Raw genomic sequence first — 20,801 nt, forward strand, 5'->3', positions numbered from 1 at the left:
CGCGTGTTACCATTCTAGTTATTTAAAGGTGAAGGCTCAGGTGCCCTGCACCTGCGTGTGTGAAGATGGAGTGATCCCCCACTTGCCTTTGCTAATAATTTGTGCAAAGCTTAAGGACGTTTTTGAATTTAAATACGAGAGCAGCTGCTTCGGAAGCATCAAAATGCCCGTTGCAAAAATAATAATAATAACACTGTTAGATTTTAATGCAGCAACGCATGTCTGCTGCGCTGTAAGGTCACATGTCAGTGACACCCAATGGCTGGGTGTTTTACTGGACTATGAGACTTGCATCAAATAAAGCCTCTGCAGCGATCTGAACTGCTGCTTCGTTTGTGGCCAACAAAGCAGCATCATGCGGCCTTTAAGGCAGAAAACTGAGATACGTTAAATGGAAAGCCGCAGTGAGAGAGAGGAACGGCAGGTGTTTGCTTTGTTTTACTCCAAGGATCCGGCTCCATGATCATAAGAATTCTGCTTGACACTGAATTAAACTGCACTAAGCTCAGGTGGCCTAAAGCGACCTGGTCACATGCTTCACGTACAGGTTATAACATTTACTGAGCCATTAGACACTCAGTGCCTTTCAGTGATTTGATGCCCAGCAGCCCCTTTTTTTCAAGCGAACTGATCCAGAGGATGTCTCCAGACTCGTTTCTCCTCTGTCACCAGAATTCCAAACAAAGGAAAGAATTCCAAAGTAATCACATGTCATTGTTTTATTGTGAGAATGAGACGCTAGTTTATATTCTGAAGGAGCAGCCCTGAATCACCTGCCAGACGGCTTGAAACTGGTCGTTAGACAGACGACGCTCGACGCCAGATTACATTTAAAAACACAAATATTAACCTTATTAAGCATTAGATTCGAAGTCTAATGTGGGCTACACGTGTAACTTTATTTTAAATTACACAAGTAAAATGGAAACACGGGGACAGGTAGGCCTACTACAGAGAACTGTGTGGTGTCTCAGGCTGTCCCCTCTGCTCAGGTTAGGTTCGCCAATTATTTGGTTAACTGAAATAAATTCCAAATGCTTCGCGTTAAACTGGTAAATTTAAATGAAATCTCACCAGCAGTGATAATTTTGTGCTAAGTTTGAGAAATCCAAGGTTGTCAGCTCGGACACGAGACAAAGCGTCCTCTCAGTGGGTTTATTTTATCTGAGCTGTCACGCCGAAAAGGGCAAAACCGCGACGGAACCGGTGTGACTCTTCGGAGTTCAGCTTTGCCCGTGAGCCCTTTTGCTGGAAACCAAGTCTGCGCCGTGTAGCTAACTCCGCCGGTCCACCTTAAAAAGCTCTTCCGGTTTGCTCGACATCCCCTTTAAGAGAAATTCCCAGAGCTTGAAGTTAGCGGCAGGGGGCACTGTCAGACCGTGCCATCTCTCCATGAGTGGAGGAATCAAACACATTTCTCTCAGAGTATTTTCATACTGAAAACGCGCACTTTGTTCTGCGATTTCGTTTCATCTCGTCACTCAGGGGTCCCCAGAAGTTTTTGCACCGTTAACACATCACGGAGGCATGCACGTGGAACCCTAGAAACCGGAACTAATTTTTGGCTTATCTTATTCCACCCCCCAAAAAACAACAAAACAAAACAAAACCCAACCTGTGGTACTTTATATTAATGAGTGAGTTGTGTGTGATAGTGAAGCAGCTGCGTGGGTGAAGCTTAATTTGGGATCTTCAAATCGAAGTGGGGTTGATTCACGTGAATTAATTAAGCTGCAACGAAAACGTGTTACATGCTTTATGCTTTGGCCACCTCCCCTCCTCCTCCTCGTGCACCTCTGAAGACCCAAGAGTCCCCACTGATCACACACTGAGACACATTTTTCGAACCAAACCCTAAAAATCAGTGGCGGCGACGCTGCGTAATACCCCGCTGTAGACCCGCGTGAATCGGGAACCCTCCCGCCCCCCTTTTTTTCATTCGTTATTCACGTGCCTTCCTTTCTCTGTGAAACATTTAACACTTGATCAGAAAACGAAATATTCTCGAGGACCGGCCGTGTAACGGAGAGTCCTCCTGAACGGGCGAAGCGTTATTTAAGCGGCTGCAGCTTTGCGCCCCCACCGAGGAGGACACGGAGCGGAGAAAACAGCACGGCTGACTCCGGGAGACTGGAGCCTCTCGAGGTGGAGCGATGATGAAAATAGATTGTGCCTCAGTGATGTTGGGTTAGGGGTGAGGAGGAGGGATGACAACTCAGTCACTTTTTTCTTTTTTCTTTTAAATTTGCGCACAACTGAGCGCATTCATTTGAAGGCAGTGCGCAAAACTGCATAACAGAGCAGATCACCCCATGATAATGTCAGACTTTCTTTCCGGGTGTTCAAAGCTCATAAAAATAGTATTACGTTATCGTGTGGTGAGAGGAGACAGTCGAAGCACTGCTTCTAGCTCTAAAAGATATTTCCTGCTTAGTTCTCCCAAATATAGACCTGACAGTGGTTGCCTGGTTCTTTGCGCTTCCTTTTTTGTAGCCATTTTATTTCTCGTTTTAGAGAGGAATATTAACCCTGGACAGCCCATATTTTGGCTAGACTTTCATCAAATTGCATTAAATATTCTAGTTTATAAATCTTTAAGATTCAAAAAGGCCTGCACTCAACAGACTCCAGAGACTTTTGTTATAGCAGATACAATAACTGTGCTTTTTTCTTTTCCTTTTCTTTTTTAATCAATTTAAGTTTGAGAACGCTGCCCTGACTGAGTCAAGGATTTCCCCCCGCCAGTATATTTTCCTGAAATGGAAACCAGACCACAGATCATTCATTAAATTAAGCAATTTGTGAGCCAGCCTGTTGTAGGTTGAAGGGGGCTCAGGTGTGGCCACAGTGCTCCCCAATTCGCCATGTTTGCTTGAGTGAAATATTTCTAAATGTTAGCCACAGTGGCTCACATATACACAGAAAATGACAGAGATTCAAAGGAAAAAAAGAGGAGGAAAAGACGATAATTTGATCCTTATTTATTTATGATGTCAGGCCTGTGACATGTTGTCGGTGAAAACATGCTAAGGTGAGCAGATCAAGCGATGAAGGCAATGATTTTGCGCAAGAGGTAAAGAGACTCGCTCATCAACCAAAAATAATAAATAGACAAATATCAAGAAAAACACAAAAAGTGAGAAAATTCATGACCCCTGTAGCACTGGGGTGTATTTTTACTTCACAGAATTTTTTTTATAACTCTGCTTGTTGACCTCTTTTCTATTAAATACAGGCGAACACAGTGGCGTAAATTGGATGGATCATTCATGATTAAGCGTTTTGTACACACTGACTTTATTCATAAGATCTAATGAAATCCAACGTCATCATATCAATACATGTGATTGTTTTGGTGATGATTAATGAATGAACGAGATACTGGACCTCCGTCTCTTCCCGATCAGCTGATGTTTTGTCTTTATTTTTTCTGCATTTTTTTTCTCTCTGCCCACATCTGTTTATCTGGCGATTCGAAAAGCAGAACACTATTTGATTCTTGTCTTTGCGGGCACAGCACTTTAAACACGTCCACAGTTCAAACGTGGCATATAAAGTCCTGGCAGTGCTGGGAACAAACATGTGAGAGTGAACAGGTGCCTGCAGGAAAGTAACCAACAAGCAAATACATTACAAAAAAATAAATGGTGACACAAATAGAAATGATTTAGGCAATTAAGCAGCAGGAAACCAGAGCCCTGCTTTATTTTAGATCTCAGTGATGTATTCATATTTAATACTTGTTTCCTCTTTTTGAAGCACATATGTTTAAAGTTAGAAGTTAAACAAGCGTATTAAAAAGCTATTTGACGCGCGCTGTGGGTCTAGTGAGGAAAGATCTCCCCAGGCTCACATTACGTTGTGCAAACAAGCCTCAGTCGGGCCAAATCATAAGCGAGGATCCAGTGTAAGGCACAGATCTTATCAAAGCTGGATTACCAGGAGCGATCCTCGTGTGTTTGAGAAAACAGAAGTAACGTTCAGGAAATTAGCTTTGATAGGATTTACCAAAAAATAAAAAATAAAAAATAAAATAAAAAAAGCAACAAAAAGAAAACAGAAACAAGTTGATATTTTGTTTATTATATACTGTGGGGGAATTAAAGAAAACGCAGTAGAAATTATTAAAATCTTGGCAGAGTCAGGAAAGCTAAAAGAAGAAAAGGCAGTTCAGTTAAAGTCTCTGCTTGTCATAATGAACATAATCAAACAGCATGTGTTAATAAGCAATATAAAATACATTGACTACATATATGTCCGCTTAGTTTGGTTTGTACATTTGGAAAAGCTTCTTACTAACCACAGAAATTATTCCTAACTGAATCCCTCTTTCTTCCCGTGTTGCCTCACATACTCATTGGATATAAAGAACTGGAGAGGGGGGATCTTGAAACCTTACCTGACAAAGGCCCACACTGCCTCCCACACCTCTCCAAAAAACATCCTATTATATTTCTCAACCGCCCAATAAAGAAAAAAATCACTTGACTGGGAGAAGAAAGGAAGCTCATCCAGTCAAATCTGCTTTTGTCACGTTATGTCCTCTGCCTCCTCCGCGCCCTGCAGCACCGAAGAAAAAGCCCGGGCTCTTCATCTGTCTCATGTTTGACAAATAGGCTCCTATTGGCGATGATATCTGTCGACTCAGGCAGAGAGAAATGACACTGACGTACTAATAATCGATAGTCAACAAGCAGTGGCCTGAATGCATGCAGGCCACTGGTAGACTTTTTTCTTTTATTTTCCCATCAGTGTTGTGAGCATATTAAAGTGCGTGTGTTTGTTTGTGTTGGTGGCTTTTATCCAGAATGTTGGGTTCCCAACTCGCTGGTATGAAGGGGAGAGGGAGGGAGAGGTCAAAGGTCACTGCTGCATGTGGCCGTGTTCAAATCCTTCTATAGTGTGCAATGTTCTCAGCTGACCCGTCTGTTATAGAGGGGGCAGTGTCCAGATATTAGCTTTCAGAGCGTGGAACATTTTAATCAGCTGATCTGGGGCTTTAAATCCATTTTGTTCAGGAGCATGGTTTCATGGCAAAATACTACTACTAATAATGATATTAATAAAAAAGAATAATAATAATACCCTTAACATGCTCCAACATGACACGTGTTCAATCATTCATGTAATGGAATTAGGCACGTTTTGACAATGAGCAACTGGAATTCAACTTTCAGACCTTGAATGGTGATTTGTTCGTATACCTGATATCCTTTTTAGCTGAGGGGCACCTTCATTGTTATTTTCAACGAAAAGCAAGAATTTCTGTCACACTGGCTGGAGTTTTTTCTTTTTCTTTGTTTTTTTTCTTTTTCCTTTTAATGTGTGACCATAAACCAAATATTTGCATATTTTTCACGACCAAAATTGTCTCCACAGAAATCAGAAGAAGAAAAGACACTTTAAATTCTTCGCGTAGTTTCGTGAATGATCAGTTAAACCTTAATGAACTATTCATTTAAAAAAACTAACATTAAGAATATGGTGTAAGCAGAGCTATAGGCCAACTAGGGGAGGGAAAACTTGTTAATTGATGAAGTACAACAGGACTGTTTCTGATCAGACTTCCTAACACTCTCGGTCCCATCTTGGTTCATAGCTGTGACTCGAGGTCAGCGCACGTCATTGCTTCGTTGATAACTGATTGGGTTGTGCGTTAAAAGTTCAGCACTGGGCTGACTCTGTCTCTCCTGTCCCCAGAAAAGCCCTTACAAATGGAGTTGAGCTCCATGACGGAGCAGAAGCCCTCTGGCGCTGCTTTTCCCCGACCTCCTCTCCATCACCCACCCACCCACCAGTCCCCCTGGCCAGGGAAATCCACCAGACTCCAGCTCTTTCGACTGTCCTTGTGTCTTTTCGAAACTTGCTTCCAGCGCTTCAGGCTCGGTCATTAAGTCAGGAGCATTTAAATTTAATTTATACGGCTTATTATAATAATAATAATAATAATAATAATAATAATAATAATAATAATAATAATAATAATAATAATAATAAAGTTGCAGCAATTTACTTCCCATCTCTTCCCCACACAGGCCGCTGTCTTCTTCTCTGATCCCGGGTCTGTGCAGTGGGATCCCAGGCAAACCCCCGGGAGAGGCAGCGCTGTTTCCTCCTTCGCGTTAAGACACGTTCGCGGTTCAATTGAAAGGAATGGGGGAGATGTTAATGAAGGGGAATATCATGCAGAAGACACACACACACACACACACACACACACACACACACACACACACACACACACACACACACACACAGTTCAGCTGTCTGAACGCCGAGAAAAGCTGATGAAGTGTTTTTTTGTTTTTTAAACTTATTTTTTTAGTATTAATAATGTAAGAACTTCTGACCTTTGTACTAATTGATTTTAGTTTGTGGGAGTTTTAATTTCTAGCCATACTAATAATTAAGCTGTCGCTAAAAAAGGGAGGGGGATTACCAAGAGTGGTAAACAGAAAGATTGTGGGAGTTGTGCTGAGGTGATACAGTTGTATATAGTTATATATCTAAATAGGAATATCTAAGCATATATGCAAGTAGTCCGTGGGAGTCCGTGGTAGTAACACGTGGTGCTTCACAACAGTTAACAAATGAAGCATTTATTGTGATATCACAGACCTGAATATTAATAAGAATAATCATTTCTTCCTATTGGCTCTGATTATTGCATTCACTCCCTCTATACTGCGTAACAGTGTGGTTTAAGAGAATACACACACACACACACACACACACACACACACACACACACACACACAGAGAGAGAGAGAGAGAGAGAGAGAGAGAGAGAGAGACTGTAAAGCCTTCAGTGTTATCAGAAGCCCAAAGCATAGCGCAGACTGTACTGCTATGATAATCTAAACGATGACGCTGTTCAGTGTCTTGCAGCGTGTGTTTAGACTCCGTGTGATATACGGATCTACTGCATCACTGAGCATCAAATGAAAAGTGTTTATCATCCATTTCCTCCCCCCCCCCCCCCCCCCCAAAAAAAAGAAGCACAACTTTTGTCATTTTATTAAAAGTTTTTTTGTTATTGTTTAATCTTCAGGTTTTTCCACTGCTGGAGTTAACAGTGTTTACTTTTTTGCATTAACCGTTTCACCGTTATCCGTGGCAGCAGGTCATCGCCGTGCGCGTGCACCGGCAGCACCAGCAGTTCTCCGGTGCATGGTGCATTTCCAGAAGAGCAAAGAATGCGCTTGCAGTCTCTTGCTTTCACCGAAGTTTGAAGCGGTTCTATCCTGCAGAGCCTTTTCCGAGGGCTCCTTTGCTCCCTGAGACTCTCCCGCTTTCACACAAAACACATGTCACAGATTCATTCACTCACAGAGAGCGAGAAAGGGTGAGAGAGAGAAACTGAGAGAGAGAGAGAGAGAGAGAGAGAGCTGCTCACAAATCATCTGTGAACTGCAATCCTACAACAAACACTTATTTTCACATTTTCTCCAAGTTTCCACCAAACTTCTAAACTTCAAATCGACTGTTTGTCCTTATTAATATTTCACATCTACACATTTTGCCATTCTTGAGCGACCTTGAACGAGAGGAGTGGCAGGCAAATGTTTTACAGTTGAGAGATTCCACATAAAAACCTCCTGACAGCTTTTAATGTATTTAATTGTCTCAAAGATCAATGCAAAGTGCTGACCCTACAACGCGCCATGTTTCTTTCAACACTACCCATAACTTCGTTTCCCGAACAAGCAGCCAAAGACAAATATAATTTGGAGTGTATTAGTCCAGCTTTGGGGAAACAATTGTTTTCTTTTCCTTCTTCCTTTTTTTCCCTCTAAAGGAAACACTTATTGTATTGAGGCTGGTTTTGTTCTTTTCATGTATGGTTTCTATTGTTATTCTATAGAAGTTACAGTCTAGTGATTCCCAATCCGCGCAGGAATTTAACCCTGAAATGCCAGCAGCAGCAACAGCATAATGGCCTGTCTCTACTCCCAGTATCGCCCCTCCGGGCTTTGGCGGCAGAAGCCCAACTGGCCGGGCCAGAAAGCCTGCTAGCCCCGGTTCCCCCTAACTTCCTTGCGACTTTGGCCTGGACATTATATCGCAGAGTGCCATTACTCAGGGAAACATCGTGTCAAATACGTCACACTGCACTTAAAAGTTGGAGACTCGGAGTTTTAGCAGGGTTTCTATTTTCATTCCCTTTGGTAACAGCATGGTGTTAAATTGTTAGTTGTTTTATTGGTTTTTCCCCCATATATATATATATATATATATATATATATATATATATATATATATATATATATATATATATATATATATATATATATATATATATATATATATAACCATCTCACGCGCAGCGGTTGGAAATGCTGCATGCGTAAATGTCTGCGGTTTGCCTCTTGTTGTTATTGCAGACACCGGAGGCCTACCACTTCTCCCGTCCCACATCCCTCTAAAATCCACCGGAAAGGGAATCCCTTACTACTGTAAGAGCTTAACCAAACTAAAGGCACAACATGTGGCCTTCTTTGAAGGAAATTTGCCCTTAGCCATCGCCAGTACTATTACGATGCCCACATTATGGAGATAACGACACTGTAGATCTATTTGGGGTCAATTCCCTTCTAACCTTAAAGTCTTGCCCAAGGAATACCCACCTATCTGTCTTTTTTATCTATTTATTTATTGATTTTTAACTAATGGGAGACTTGGATGAGCAATTTAGAATACACTAAGAGGCTGTGGATATTTTATAACAAGGTCACGTAAAGAAATATTAAAGGTGAAACGGAGCTGCTTTCCATATATAAAATAAGTGGCAATCTTTATGTATTTTAAATACCATTCTTTAATGGCATTTAGAACTCTCTCATCACACACACACACACACACACACACACACACACACACACACACACACACACACACACACACACACACCAAAACAAAAAACGATTACCCATCTCAAAAGAAGGAGAAGGAGTCCGACAATTACACTCAGTCCCGTTTAATGAATGCTTTATCATTTAAAAAAGAAGAAAGGGAAAGTGCTTCAGAAATCCACCGTTCAAGTTTCTATTTCGAGTGCAGTTTTCTCATGTATATTCACAAGAAGAATGAAAAAAATCAATCAATATACAGGAAACCCCATAAAATTCACAAAAATAAATATTCAGTTTCATATAAACAACCAGTGACTTCAAATTCCGTGTCAAAAAACCTGACCTCAAGTATTGTATCCAAAGAAAAAAAATTTAAAAGTAAAAATCAAAAAGTAAATGAATGGAGGGCAGTGAAGTGGGTAACAGGAGGAGTATGGAGGGAGAGAGCATGAAGCTTGTAGTTGCTGTGCGATGCAATTGTTTACATTGATAGCGTCACTGTCAGAGAGCTGTTTGTCTTAACGGTGGAAAGGCCCTCCCAACAGGCCATTCTAACCACCTCCGCCCCCCCTCAGCCGTGCACTGTGAGAATAGGCTGGTGCGTCAGGAGAGGGGGGCCTAAAGCCAGCGCAACTCCACGGCGCAGGCGATTCCTCTTCCTCCTATGCCGTGCAACCTATGCTTTTGACATGCGGATTAAAGGTTGAAAGCTTCACTCTTGCAACACAGCTACACCACCCCCCCTCCTCCACCATCGACACCAACATCACCACTACACTCCAAACCCATCGCAACCCCCCCCCCCTTTTACTGCTAGCTTGCACAAACACGAGCTCGTGTTGTGTAGCTTCTAAACTAGCCATTTTTTCTTTTCAGTTTTTTTACAAGCTTGTAGGGGATATGAGTTCAGGTCCGAATTGTCTCTCCCAGCCTCAGACATAAGGCTCACGGTGAGTTCAGTCAGAGTGGCGCTTTAATCACATGGCTAAACATCTACCACATGTATCCACAATGGTGCAGGCAAAGTGAAACGCACTTTTTGTACATTTTTTCTTCTCTCTCTCCTCCCCCCCCCCCACTCTCTCTCTCTCTATACAATCACGTATTACATAGTTTCTTCAATCCTCTGAATGAATGCGCCCTTTGCTGTGCTTGTGGAGGAGGCTGACATCATTCACGGGGCTTTGGGTTTGTTGTGATCTGGCTCACCCTATAAGCTGGGGCCTCTCTTTGTCGTGGACAGAAAAGCACACCAATTAGCAGAGCGCGTCCTGCAACTGCCATTAAAAACATCCACACATTCACTTAAAATGCCTATACGTGTAGGTGCTTCTCGACCACTTGATTTAAAGGCGTGTAGGCTTGAGTCTGAGTTGGTACTGCTATGGGTGGGGGCTACATTAAACAGGTCTGGGATAGCCTGCTACTACGCCGAGAGCGGCCATATTAAAAAAAAGAGGCTACATTCAGAACGGTGAGATGATGATGATGATGATGCGTTTAGGAAATAAAAAGGAAGCGAGATTTCAGAGAACCTGATTGCATTTCTGCCTTCCCTATAAGGAAGGCAGCCAATGATAGTAAAGAACTGTGTTTTTCTTTCATCTTTAAGAACAACGAGACTGAGAATGAGGGATGAGAAAATCAGCATTTGGATGGTTCGGCCGCACATGGCTGAATTGTAAATAATAAAATATTTAACCTCAAATCAAACAGTCAATCTTCCGGCAGTGGGGGCTTTCCCTTTTTGCATCAACAGCTCTCGCGCGTAATTTCACGTTTGTTAGAAATCCCTAAAGCTGAAAAACAACCTAAACACATTCAAAATGCAATGCATTTAAGCCCCTCTCATGTGCTTGGTCGCATTGTTTCTTATTAGTGGCTAGAAGGTGTTTTCACGCAGATTTTTTTTTTCGTTTTTCTTTTCTTTCTTGGTGCCTCCCCCTACACTCCCCCTCCCTCCCGTTATCACTAAATCACATCCCATTTTGTCTGCATTTTATATTTTCTTGAATTATTTACATGTTCACCACGCGCACACTCTCCCCGGCACAACTTCTTATTGCGTCCAGAGGAAGCCGAGGCCACATGGACCTAGAGGGACACAAATCTGTCGAGTCTGTCGTGAGACCTCATAAAGGAGGCTTATTCATTCAAAAAAAAAATTCTTTATGTTTTTTTTTTTTTTTTTGATTGTCTGTATACAAGGCCCGCGTTGTGTTTGGGCCTGCGTATGTGCAGTCACACGCTTGCAAACCAGGAAATAGTCCGCAGAAATAAAAACATGACTGAAAACCAGAATACAACCACCCTTAGAAAAATAATCATTTTAAATAATAACACCAACAACAATAATAATAAAAGAAATCCCACAACCACCGAGAATAAATTTATGTCAAATCTAATAAAGGCTTAACCGTGAGCATATGACCAGACATTAACTGAGCTTTTCTTGTATACATGTCTGAAACTGAATATTTGGGCACATGGATGTTTGTGGCCAAGCTGGTTAGCACGCCAGAGGAAAGACAGCGCTGATATATATAAAATATGCCAAGTGGCACAGAATGGGAAACCCTGATTTTTATATTATTATAATTATTATTATTTTATGATTTGCTCAGTCAAGTTTACTCCTCAATCCTAGCAAGTTTTTTTTTCTTTTTTAAAGTAGCCTCGTCCCAAGGAATGCTGTGATTTTTTTACCCCCCCTTCCTTCTTTCAGACAAAGCACAAACCACTGAAACCCGGCACTATACAATCCAACAGGTCGAGCAAATTAGAAAAGCGAACAAGAAACATTCGAGTTCACACACACACACACACACACACACACACACACACACACACACACACACACACACACACACAGTCGCGTGAACACACCATTGAGAATAGATATTGCTTAGGATAGCTTATTTTAACACAAGTTTTTTTTTTAATCTTATATCCACGAGCGGTGTCTCACAGTCCTGTGGGCGTTTTCAGAGGCTCCGAAAAGGGGGGAATCTTGTGGGTTTTCCTCGATCGAGCTTGAAAACAAAGCGGAATGTAAATCCATTCTCAGGAGAGAAAAGGGGGGACAGAAAAGAAACAACACCGATAAAGTTGCGAGCATTTCGGTGCGCACAGGTTAAGACTCGGGCTACGTTTGGGTTGGAAATGGTGAGGGCTTTTTCAGGGCTTTTTTTTGCTTTAAAAAAAACAGCTCCGCCGTCTATTTCCTAGTTCTGTGAACGTGTGGGGGAGGGAGAATCTGGCCGCCTGGCTGCCACCTCCACACGGGGTGGGACGGAGGGGGAGGCCCGGGGCCCCTCAGCGAGTTCAGGGAGTAAGCGGGGCACAAATCCCCGTCGCTGCCAACAATCAGCGACGGCGGGGATGGGAAATTTGCCATTAGGCTGAAAGGCATTTTTGCCGGCGATGCTACAGTGTTCACGTTGCTGCGTTTGCGTCTGCTCGGTAAATCCTCCGTGGATGCCTCCTCGCGCCCCACGGGACGAGAACAAGAAGAAGAAGAAGAAGAGGAGGAGGACGACGACGAAGAAGAAGAGGCAGCCTTGTGGACCCTGGATAGGTTTTGTTTTGTTTGCGTCCTGGAAACTCTGGGTTTCTTACTCCCCTGCACCGGAGCCCTGCAGTTTTTGTGCCTGTGCTCCCCCTCCTCGATACACGGGGCGTCTTGACTACTTCTGCATTCCTGAGGACCACAGGGGGACCTGAGGGCCACATCGGGGCTCTTCTCTGTGGCTTTAATCCCACTGTTGGAAAAATCTCCTTGTTTTATGGCTCCGCTGGGATAGTGGCCATTGTTGCTCTCTGTTTTATCTCCTTTGCATTTAGCTACAGTGGCCTGGCTCTGGTATTCATACTCATCACAGCTATCCTCCACTTTAACTTTCACATTGTGGAGACTGAACGGCGGCGTCCTGGCTGTCCTGTCCGAAGAGGAGGTGGCGGTCACAGAGGGCTCCTCTGACTCGGTCTTTATTTTTTTCAGTGCAGTGGGCAGACTTGGGCTGGCGATCGCTTTCGCATCCCTCCTGTCCACAAATTTCTGGGTCTGCTTGGCCTCTTTACTGTGGTCATACTGAGCCCTCAGTCCCGGGGGGCATTTGATGGGATGCCCCTGTGTCCTGCGTGAAGGGTGAGAGGCCTTATTCCGATTGGGTCCCAGTGAATATGTGATGAGCTCATCCACAGTGTCGGCCTGGTTCAGATTTTCCCTTTTAGACTCGCTGAAAAAGCTCTCCCCCACAGAAGCTGAGTTAAAGTTTTGGGGCTGCGAGGGTCCCGAGTCCTGCTCTGTCTCTCTGCATGTGAATTCACATTTCTGAAGTTTGTCCTGTCTCCTGTCCCGTGATTGCGAAGCAGCAACATGTCCGAGGGTCTTGTGCTCTTTTTCGTGCTGCACTGGGTTGTTGTAGTGAAACGTAGGCTGCAGGACCAAAGGTGCTTTGCTGGTGTTGAGACTTTTGGCAAGCGATCCGACCCGCGCCCGTCTGAATCGGATGCTCTGAACCGAAACACGGCTCGAAACTGAGCTGGAGTCGGACTGAGAGGAGCTCTCTTCCTCCTCCTCCTCCTCTGAGCTGACCTCTGAACTCTCCGACTGAGTGTCATCTTCTTCCTCGCCGTCCTCTTCTTCTTCCGAACTGGCGGAGTTGCTGCTGGTGGAAAAGCCAGAGCCGAGGTCCCAGTCGGGGTAAGCCCGTTCCGAGTAGGTGCTGGACTCGGTGTCGCTGCTGTAACTCTCCGGGAAAGTTGGCTCGTGGTGGTGGTGGTGGTGATGATGATGATGTTGGTGGTGGTGATGGTGGTGGGGTCGGGGGTCGAGATAAAAATCTGGACCGAGGTGAAAAGCACCGAAAGAAGTCCCGTGACTTCCAGACGATTTGGGTTGCACGAGCAGCACCGGCGGTGCGTGGTGGTGCGCGTGCCTGCTTCTGCTCCACGAGTGCCTCGCGCTGTCCCTCCCGCCGCCCCCCTCGCGCCTCCTCTTCCTTTTGTGAAGTAGGTCGCCGGCTGAGCGAGAGAGCCTGGACTGAGCAGCTATGGCGGACTGAAGCACCACCGGCTGCCGGCTCACCGCGCTCCGGAAAAACGAGTGCCTTTGGCTCAAAGTGACGCGGTTCCCTGTTATTTTCGCTGTTTCATAGTTTTTAAAGTGTTTGTAACTGGACTTGGTCGCCGAACGGCAATCCCGTCCGTGCGTTTTGTGATAAAACTGAGGTAGTTTGGAGTCGGTAAGGCAAGGAGTCAGCTCCTTCTTCCTGCCCACTTTGCCGTGGAGTGTGAGAGTCTCCGGGACGCCGTGCTGCAAACTAAACCAAACTTTTTCCCTCCACAGCTCGCCGTCAGCACGGAGGAACCCCGAGGACTCGTCCTCATCCCCGGGGGAGCACGCCGCTTTCGCTTTCCTTTTGTTGGACTTCAACACCCGCTCCGTCTTGCAGGAGAAATACAGAGCCTCCACGTCCTCCCGCGATATGAGAGTGCATTTGGCGGCGTGGAAAGCTATAGAGTTTATTGCTTTGAGCTTCCGTAGCTCTTCCAGGTCGCACTGGTGCTTCTTCACTTTCAGGTAGTCCATGCGCTTGTGCACCGTGGTCCGAGGGATGTTCTTCAGCAGGTCGGTGAAGACCTGGGACAAAGCAAACATTTGCTTGCCTTGGATGAGCAGGTATCCCAGCCTCACTCCTTGCATTTCCTCAAAGCCACACTCCAGGTCTCCCATGATTTGTGTGTATCCACTAGAATCTATTACTCCATGTAGTCAGCCTCAATATACTGTGGATTCACCAGTGAGTGGCATAGGTTAGCGAGCTTAAGGCATCCTGCTCACACCTATAATCCAGCCACACTGCTGCGTAATGAAAATGCAAACTTTGACATGCGGAGTTAAATGGAGCTGCCCCTGTCTAATAGATTGAATGAGCCGACAGCATCCACTCCTTGCTTCTTGCCCCGGGTCCGGCATGGTGGTGGAGGAATGCGACGGATGCGTCCACCAAGCCGGGGCTGCTACCTGCCTCTGCCGACTCCACTCCCCTCTGGTCGGCAGCAGGACGAGGGGTAGGTGTACACCACTGCCTCAGCCAGAGGGATAAAATAGCTAGAAGAGAGAGAGAGGGAGGGAGAGCGACAGAAAGGGAGGGAGAGAGGGTGTTGTGAGGGTGGGGGAAAGCAGAATGAGAGAGAGAGAGAGAGAATCAGATCCAGAGAGAAACAGAAAGAGCTAAAATGCAGCTGCTATTCTGGATGCTGGTTGAGCCACAAATAAAATGACAGGGAGAGAGAGAGAGGGGGGGGGGGGGGGGGGGGGCTGTCTGGAGACACCTTCATCAATTAATGCCCCTGGAGTCGACGCCCATTGGACGCCGCTGACAGGTGATGCAATAAAAATGGATATTCCATCCCCACCCACCCGCCCACCTACCCCTCCAGCACCCTGCTATTACAATAGTTTACAACTGTGCCCACAGTCTCCGCCGTCTGAGTAAATAATGCTGTTGTGACATTTTTTCCTCGATAGCTAAATAAAGAGCTGCAGAAAATCCAGCCCAGTGCAGAGTTTGTGTAGAGCCGGTGTAAGTAGTCCGAACCGGAAAATAGTCATGACAGGACGGGATGTGTCGTGCTAATTCCCCCCGCGGTCGTCATCAGAATGTATGTAACCGTAGCATGCAATCGATTGCATGTTGGTAAAAATGACTCCAGTCAGCACGTGCTATTTTAGTCGGGCTGATGTGCGTTACGGACGTGCTGCTTAAACAAAGAAATTTGCCTCTTTCCCCCCCCCTCACTGCTTTCCCCCCTGACCAGTAAACATCAAACTTAACTGCTTTAGCGTGCTCGAGCCTTTTCTCCTGATTTTTCTTCCCCAAGGTTGTAGGCCTTCTATAGACTGACCTACTTATCAGCTGAGACCACATAGGCTCGCGTCCATCCGCCTGGTGATACCGTAATAAACGAACCGGCGCTCCCAGCGTTTCAGAAGCCATTTAAACCGTCTAAGCTGCGTGTGTGTGAATTTTGCGGAGTCATGCAATTCCTGTGAAATTGTACCGTGTTTAAATGTGAACCGTGATTTTTGAGCGTGATTACAGTGCCAGGTCGGGGCTGCTTTTCCAACATGATTTTCTGCATAAATAAGAATCCTTGTAATATTAACACTGATAATAACTCTTCAAAAACCGGATCCATTTTAATTAGTTTTTCAACAAGGCACATAGAAGCACTTATTAAATATATCATTCTATAAATTGCATAAAATACGCAATAGGCTGTTGCGTCACGAATATGTGCTTTGGTTATGTTTCCATCAACAAGTAGCTTATCTGAGCGGGAGGGCGTGCACCCTGACTTTTGTGAGATTATTCATTAAAAAACGAACAACTTTTGTTTCAAGAGATTTCTTTGTATTTCTTGTAAAATGCACAGTATACACAGTTTGTCTTTACGCACGTCAAAAACGCAAATACGCGCACAAACTCGAACGTTAGAATTCATTAGAATGAACGCGCATGCACGCGCAGAACTACATAAAACACCGCGGATCTGAGAACGGCACACCTTTTTTCCACGCACACGGCCACAGATATGGGACCCCCGCCCAAACACACACACACACACACACACACACACACACACACACACACACACACACACACACACACACACACACACACACGCGGGTTTACCAAATAATGTGACCGTGTAGTACGGACTAATTGTTTGAAATAGCAACGGGCCACAGTTAGCCTGAATGGACTGACTATTATGTTCGCCCCTGAGCCATATTTTTTTCTCCAATAGTCCCCGGGTTATATTCCATCTTTGTGATCTATAAAACACGTGAGTCCCTTGTGACCAGTTCCTCCTGCTCCTGCTGCCGGTGCTGCAGCGCGGTGGGGTCAAACTCAGCACTGGGCATACTCGTTTCCATAAATATTAAGCCTATTTGCTTATTTGCTGGCTTGTCACTGCGCGCTGAATAGCATCGATGTTACCAGTGTGTTACATCAAACGGCGTGTCACATGTGTAGGCGTTGTTATTATAGATCTTTAAATATCCGAATGATTAAGAACATCATATCCACAATATCCCTGCAGGACCGGGACTGTGGTGCGTAACCACCAACGTAGTGCTGCTGGACTCAGGAACAAGATCGTGCGTGTTAAAAGATGTTTGCTCCTTTTTAATTTCATAGCTTGCATTACACCGACTGTGCGAAATACAGCCACGGAGATAATCAAAAATATAATACCCTCTGTGTGTGTGTGCGTGTGCGCGCACGCGGGGGGGGGGGGGGGGGGGTTACATATAAAGTCGGCTATATTTTAGTTTAATAAGTCACAGAAGGCTGTCATTAAATGCACCAATTGCATGTGGATATTAGCTGGTGCGCTGATGAGCAACTCAACGCAACCGTCTTTGTGTGTATACCTTTGTGCAACTATAACTGAAAATGGGTCTTACTGGAAGCCCCCGCGATCTCTTTAGCTCCCTTAAGTCCAGCTCCACTGCACGGGGGTCATTTGACCTGCACCCTTGCGGTTGCTTTAGATGCAACATACGCACGTTGACGTGTTCTTACTTGCTGATTATCTATGACAGCATTAATACATGCAACATGAGGAGCTTCACGGATGTGAAGGGAGGGGTGGGGGTGGGTGGTAGGGGGATAGGAGAGGGCTCGCTGAAGTCCGGGTCCCCGGGGAATAGCTCACATCCCCGAGACACTGTGCACCGTGGCCGGCCTAGGGAGACGCAGGAAAGAATGGATAGTCGAGGCTTGATTCATCAGACATTCTGACATCTGCACGCCTTGTCCTTTGGACAACCCGGGTTTACTTTTATTTGGCACACTAGACCCTTGTTGTTATTTTTTCTACTTCCTCTAATCCCTTATAGCCAAAGGTTCTCACGTAAAACGCAAGCAATTCAAACTTGCGTAAGCTCCATAGTGATCCTCTTTGTTTTGTTGCTTTTCCCTGAATGTGACTGGTCTGCAGCGGAAATCCATCCTGCAGTTACGCACAGAGACTGGTGTGTTAGTTTTTGAGATAACAACCACGCGGATTTTACTCACTTTATTTGTAAAGAGTTGTGGTTTTGTCACAGGCACGTCATCTATGTAGTAATGTAAAAATGAAACACACACACACACACACACACACACACACACACACACACACACACCTATATCGGTGTATTATTATTATAATTATATCTTTTGTTATTATTTATTAAACTGCGAGTATTAAATATGATCAGAAATAATAATTTTTAAATAAATATATAAAAGCACTTTCACACCATCTGTAAAGCCTCGGGATAAATTTGCAGCACCTCTGTCGGTGGATTTTCATCTCCTCATGTCTTAACCGCCCCAAAGTGTCAGTTTGGAGACATCTAACAACAAGTCAACATTCAAATAATTAATGAAACAAATTTAAATGTATTACCGCGTGTGTATAGATCTGCCCCAATCTGAGTATTTCCAATTAAGAGCAGGGGCTCTTTTGTCATGCACAGATGCCACAGGGCACTTATTCCCCCCTCCACTGCGCCTGGATGTCGGCCGGGGACCAGCGGGAGGAAGCAAGACCGAGTGGCCTGGAGAGAGTTCTCAAGTACGGTGAAGGTTTCTATGCAGCAGCCCCTCTGTGTGCTGAGGAGGCGTGGGGAAATGATCGTGATTAAATCTCACAGTTAAGGCTCATGGTTAGCATTGCCATTGTAAGTGAGCTGTATGTGGTGAGTTATAATAGGTCTGTAAACTGTAGGACATATTTAAGACATATTGGGAGTGAGCGACCTTGTGATCTAGATTCCAATGATGGCGTAGCTTTTATTTCTTTTCCAAAGTGAAATATAGATAATTTTTAAGACGACGTTTTAAACCTTTTCAGTTGTTAATACTAAATAAGCTTTAAGCAATAATATTTTGCATTTGTCACTTCATCGTGGACGTCCAAGGCTTAACGGGACCGATTATGGGTAAGGACTTTACTCACTTATCAGATATAATCAATAAACACATGTGATGACGTCTGCATCCCGGTGTTTTGCTCTACTTTTCACGTGACTGGTTTATTATTAATTGTGTGTGTGATTTCAATTCAACATATAATTAATGAAAATAAAAATTTACACTTTATGTAATCCGTTTTCTTTCTTCTTCTTCTGCTTTAAAAAAATAACACTCATCAAAGCAACCGCGCCGCCTCCTGCAGCTCCATCTCACTTTCTCTGCATTGAGTTTTACGGAGACATTTGGTCAAGGACGCTTAGGCACTTGTAAGCGCGTAGACCTTTTTTTTAATGACACAAACCCACTGCCCCATGCCAAAACAATGAATTCCTCTCCACCACCCCCAACACCACCACCACTACCACCACTGAGGGAGAATGTGATTTTACATGCAATCCGAGCCTGAAGTATGTGCGGACAGTGATGGGGGGAGGGTTCTCTTCACCTTTCACCCCGCCGTGTTGGAACTGTTTGTATTTTTTTCCTGGGCCCCTGTGCTACTCGCACAAGATAGAGGAGACCTGGGGTACACACCGATGGTTCTGAAAGCGTGCTGCATGTGTTCATGTCACTTTTGGTGTGTATTCACGCTTTTCTCCCCCCCAGTCGTGTATATTAACTCAGTAGCAGCCCTAATACCTAATGACTATTCACACAAACAGCCAGTTAGCCTCTGGAGTCCTCTGGAAAAAGATACAGATGGTACATGTGACAGCCCTGCCTTAACCCCACATGCACATTGTCATACACAATATCATTCCAAATATCTATAAAATTGCCATATAGCCCATAATTACTTCCTAAATGACTACGAGGCTCACTTAAATTTAATGATGCATTTATTAGGCCACTACGGGTGAATAACATTAACTAAAGCTCTTTGTAATGATAGTTTGACTGATAGCTGATTGCGCGCAATTTATGAATTCAAGGATGCTCGAATCCAGCGCACGTTTGAGGGGACAGAGAGCACGCGGCGCATGTGCAGCTAAGTCACCGCTTTGTCTTTAAAACAGTTGATACAGGTTAACTTGTCTTTAATATAAAAAATACATAAATAATGGGGCCAAACCTATATCTCCAATTTGACGTAAACACCGTTAGCGTTCGCAGTTAATTGACTCGAAAAAAGGCATCTGGCATGTTTGCGAACGCTATTGTTTCAAAATAAAAGTCCTATTGGTAGTCATTTGTTGAAGCTTATGAGCTCAGTCTGTGAAAACATTCCTGCCAGAGTGCCACACACACACACACACACACACACACACACACACACACACACACACACACATACACACACACACACACACACACTTCAATATTTAGGAACAAATTCAGAATTCATTTACATCGTAATGTTTCTTTGCTCATGGGTCTTTTTTCTTTTCTTTTTCTGATAATTAACTTTGGAGTTTGAAAAGATGGAGTTAGGCATGCAATCACCAGGACAACAGTAACTAATAACTGCCAGGCAAGCAGGGAAGTACATCTAACATTTGTGCAGCTATACAATGCATTTACACAAAGATATTGCAGACATGGCCGATAGGTCCCTGGGTGCACGTGTGTGCGTGTGTGGCGGGGGGTGCTTTTTTCCTATGCTTTTTTCGCCCGTGTTGTCATTCTTGCTCCCCGCATGTTTTACATGCTCCTCATTCTGAACAAAGAGACGCCAAAACATAACGCAGCCACCATACAAACATAACCAGAACTCAAACACGGAAGTCCTCTGACTTTTAAATCAGTGTCAGCTATCTCACAGTTAACAAGAACAGTGTAAGCGAGGACACCTCACAATCAAAGGACAAAGCAATTACACTATTTTCTACTTCTGTGCCTGGTTCTGTGTTTTATCTTGGCTTTAAATTTTGTTTAAAACTTTTGTTTATTTCAGCTCTCTTGCTCAAAA

The 20,801-nt window shown here is 44.3% G+C and overlaps 1 protein-coding gene across 1 annotated transcript; it reads right to left on the reverse strand.

Moving 5' to 3' along the window:
* Positions 1 to 11,007: 11,007 nt before the first annotated feature.
* On the reverse strand, positions 11,008 to 17,145 carry skida1 (SKI/DACH domain containing 1). The gene has a single exon (XM_082546922.1). The coding sequence runs from the start codon at positions 14,587 to 14,589 to the stop codon at positions 12,070 to 12,072; it is 2,520 nt and encodes an 839-aa protein (XP_082403048.1). The 5' UTR covers positions 14,590 to 17,145; the 3' UTR covers positions 11,008 to 12,069.
* Positions 17,146 to 20,801: the final 3,656 nt, after the last annotated feature.

The sequence above is a fragment of the Aulonocara stuartgranti genome, assembly GCF_965226115.1.
Source record: "Aulonocara stuartgranti genome assembly, chromosome: 9".
Lineage (NCBI taxonomy): Eukaryota > Metazoa > Chordata > Actinopteri > Cichliformes > Cichlidae > Aulonocara > Aulonocara stuartgranti.

Coding starts and splice junctions, on each gene's coding strand:
- skida1 (XM_082546922.1), bottom strand. CDS start 14,589: ATGGGAGACCTGGAGTGTGGCTTTGAGGAAATGCAAGGAGTGAGGCTG.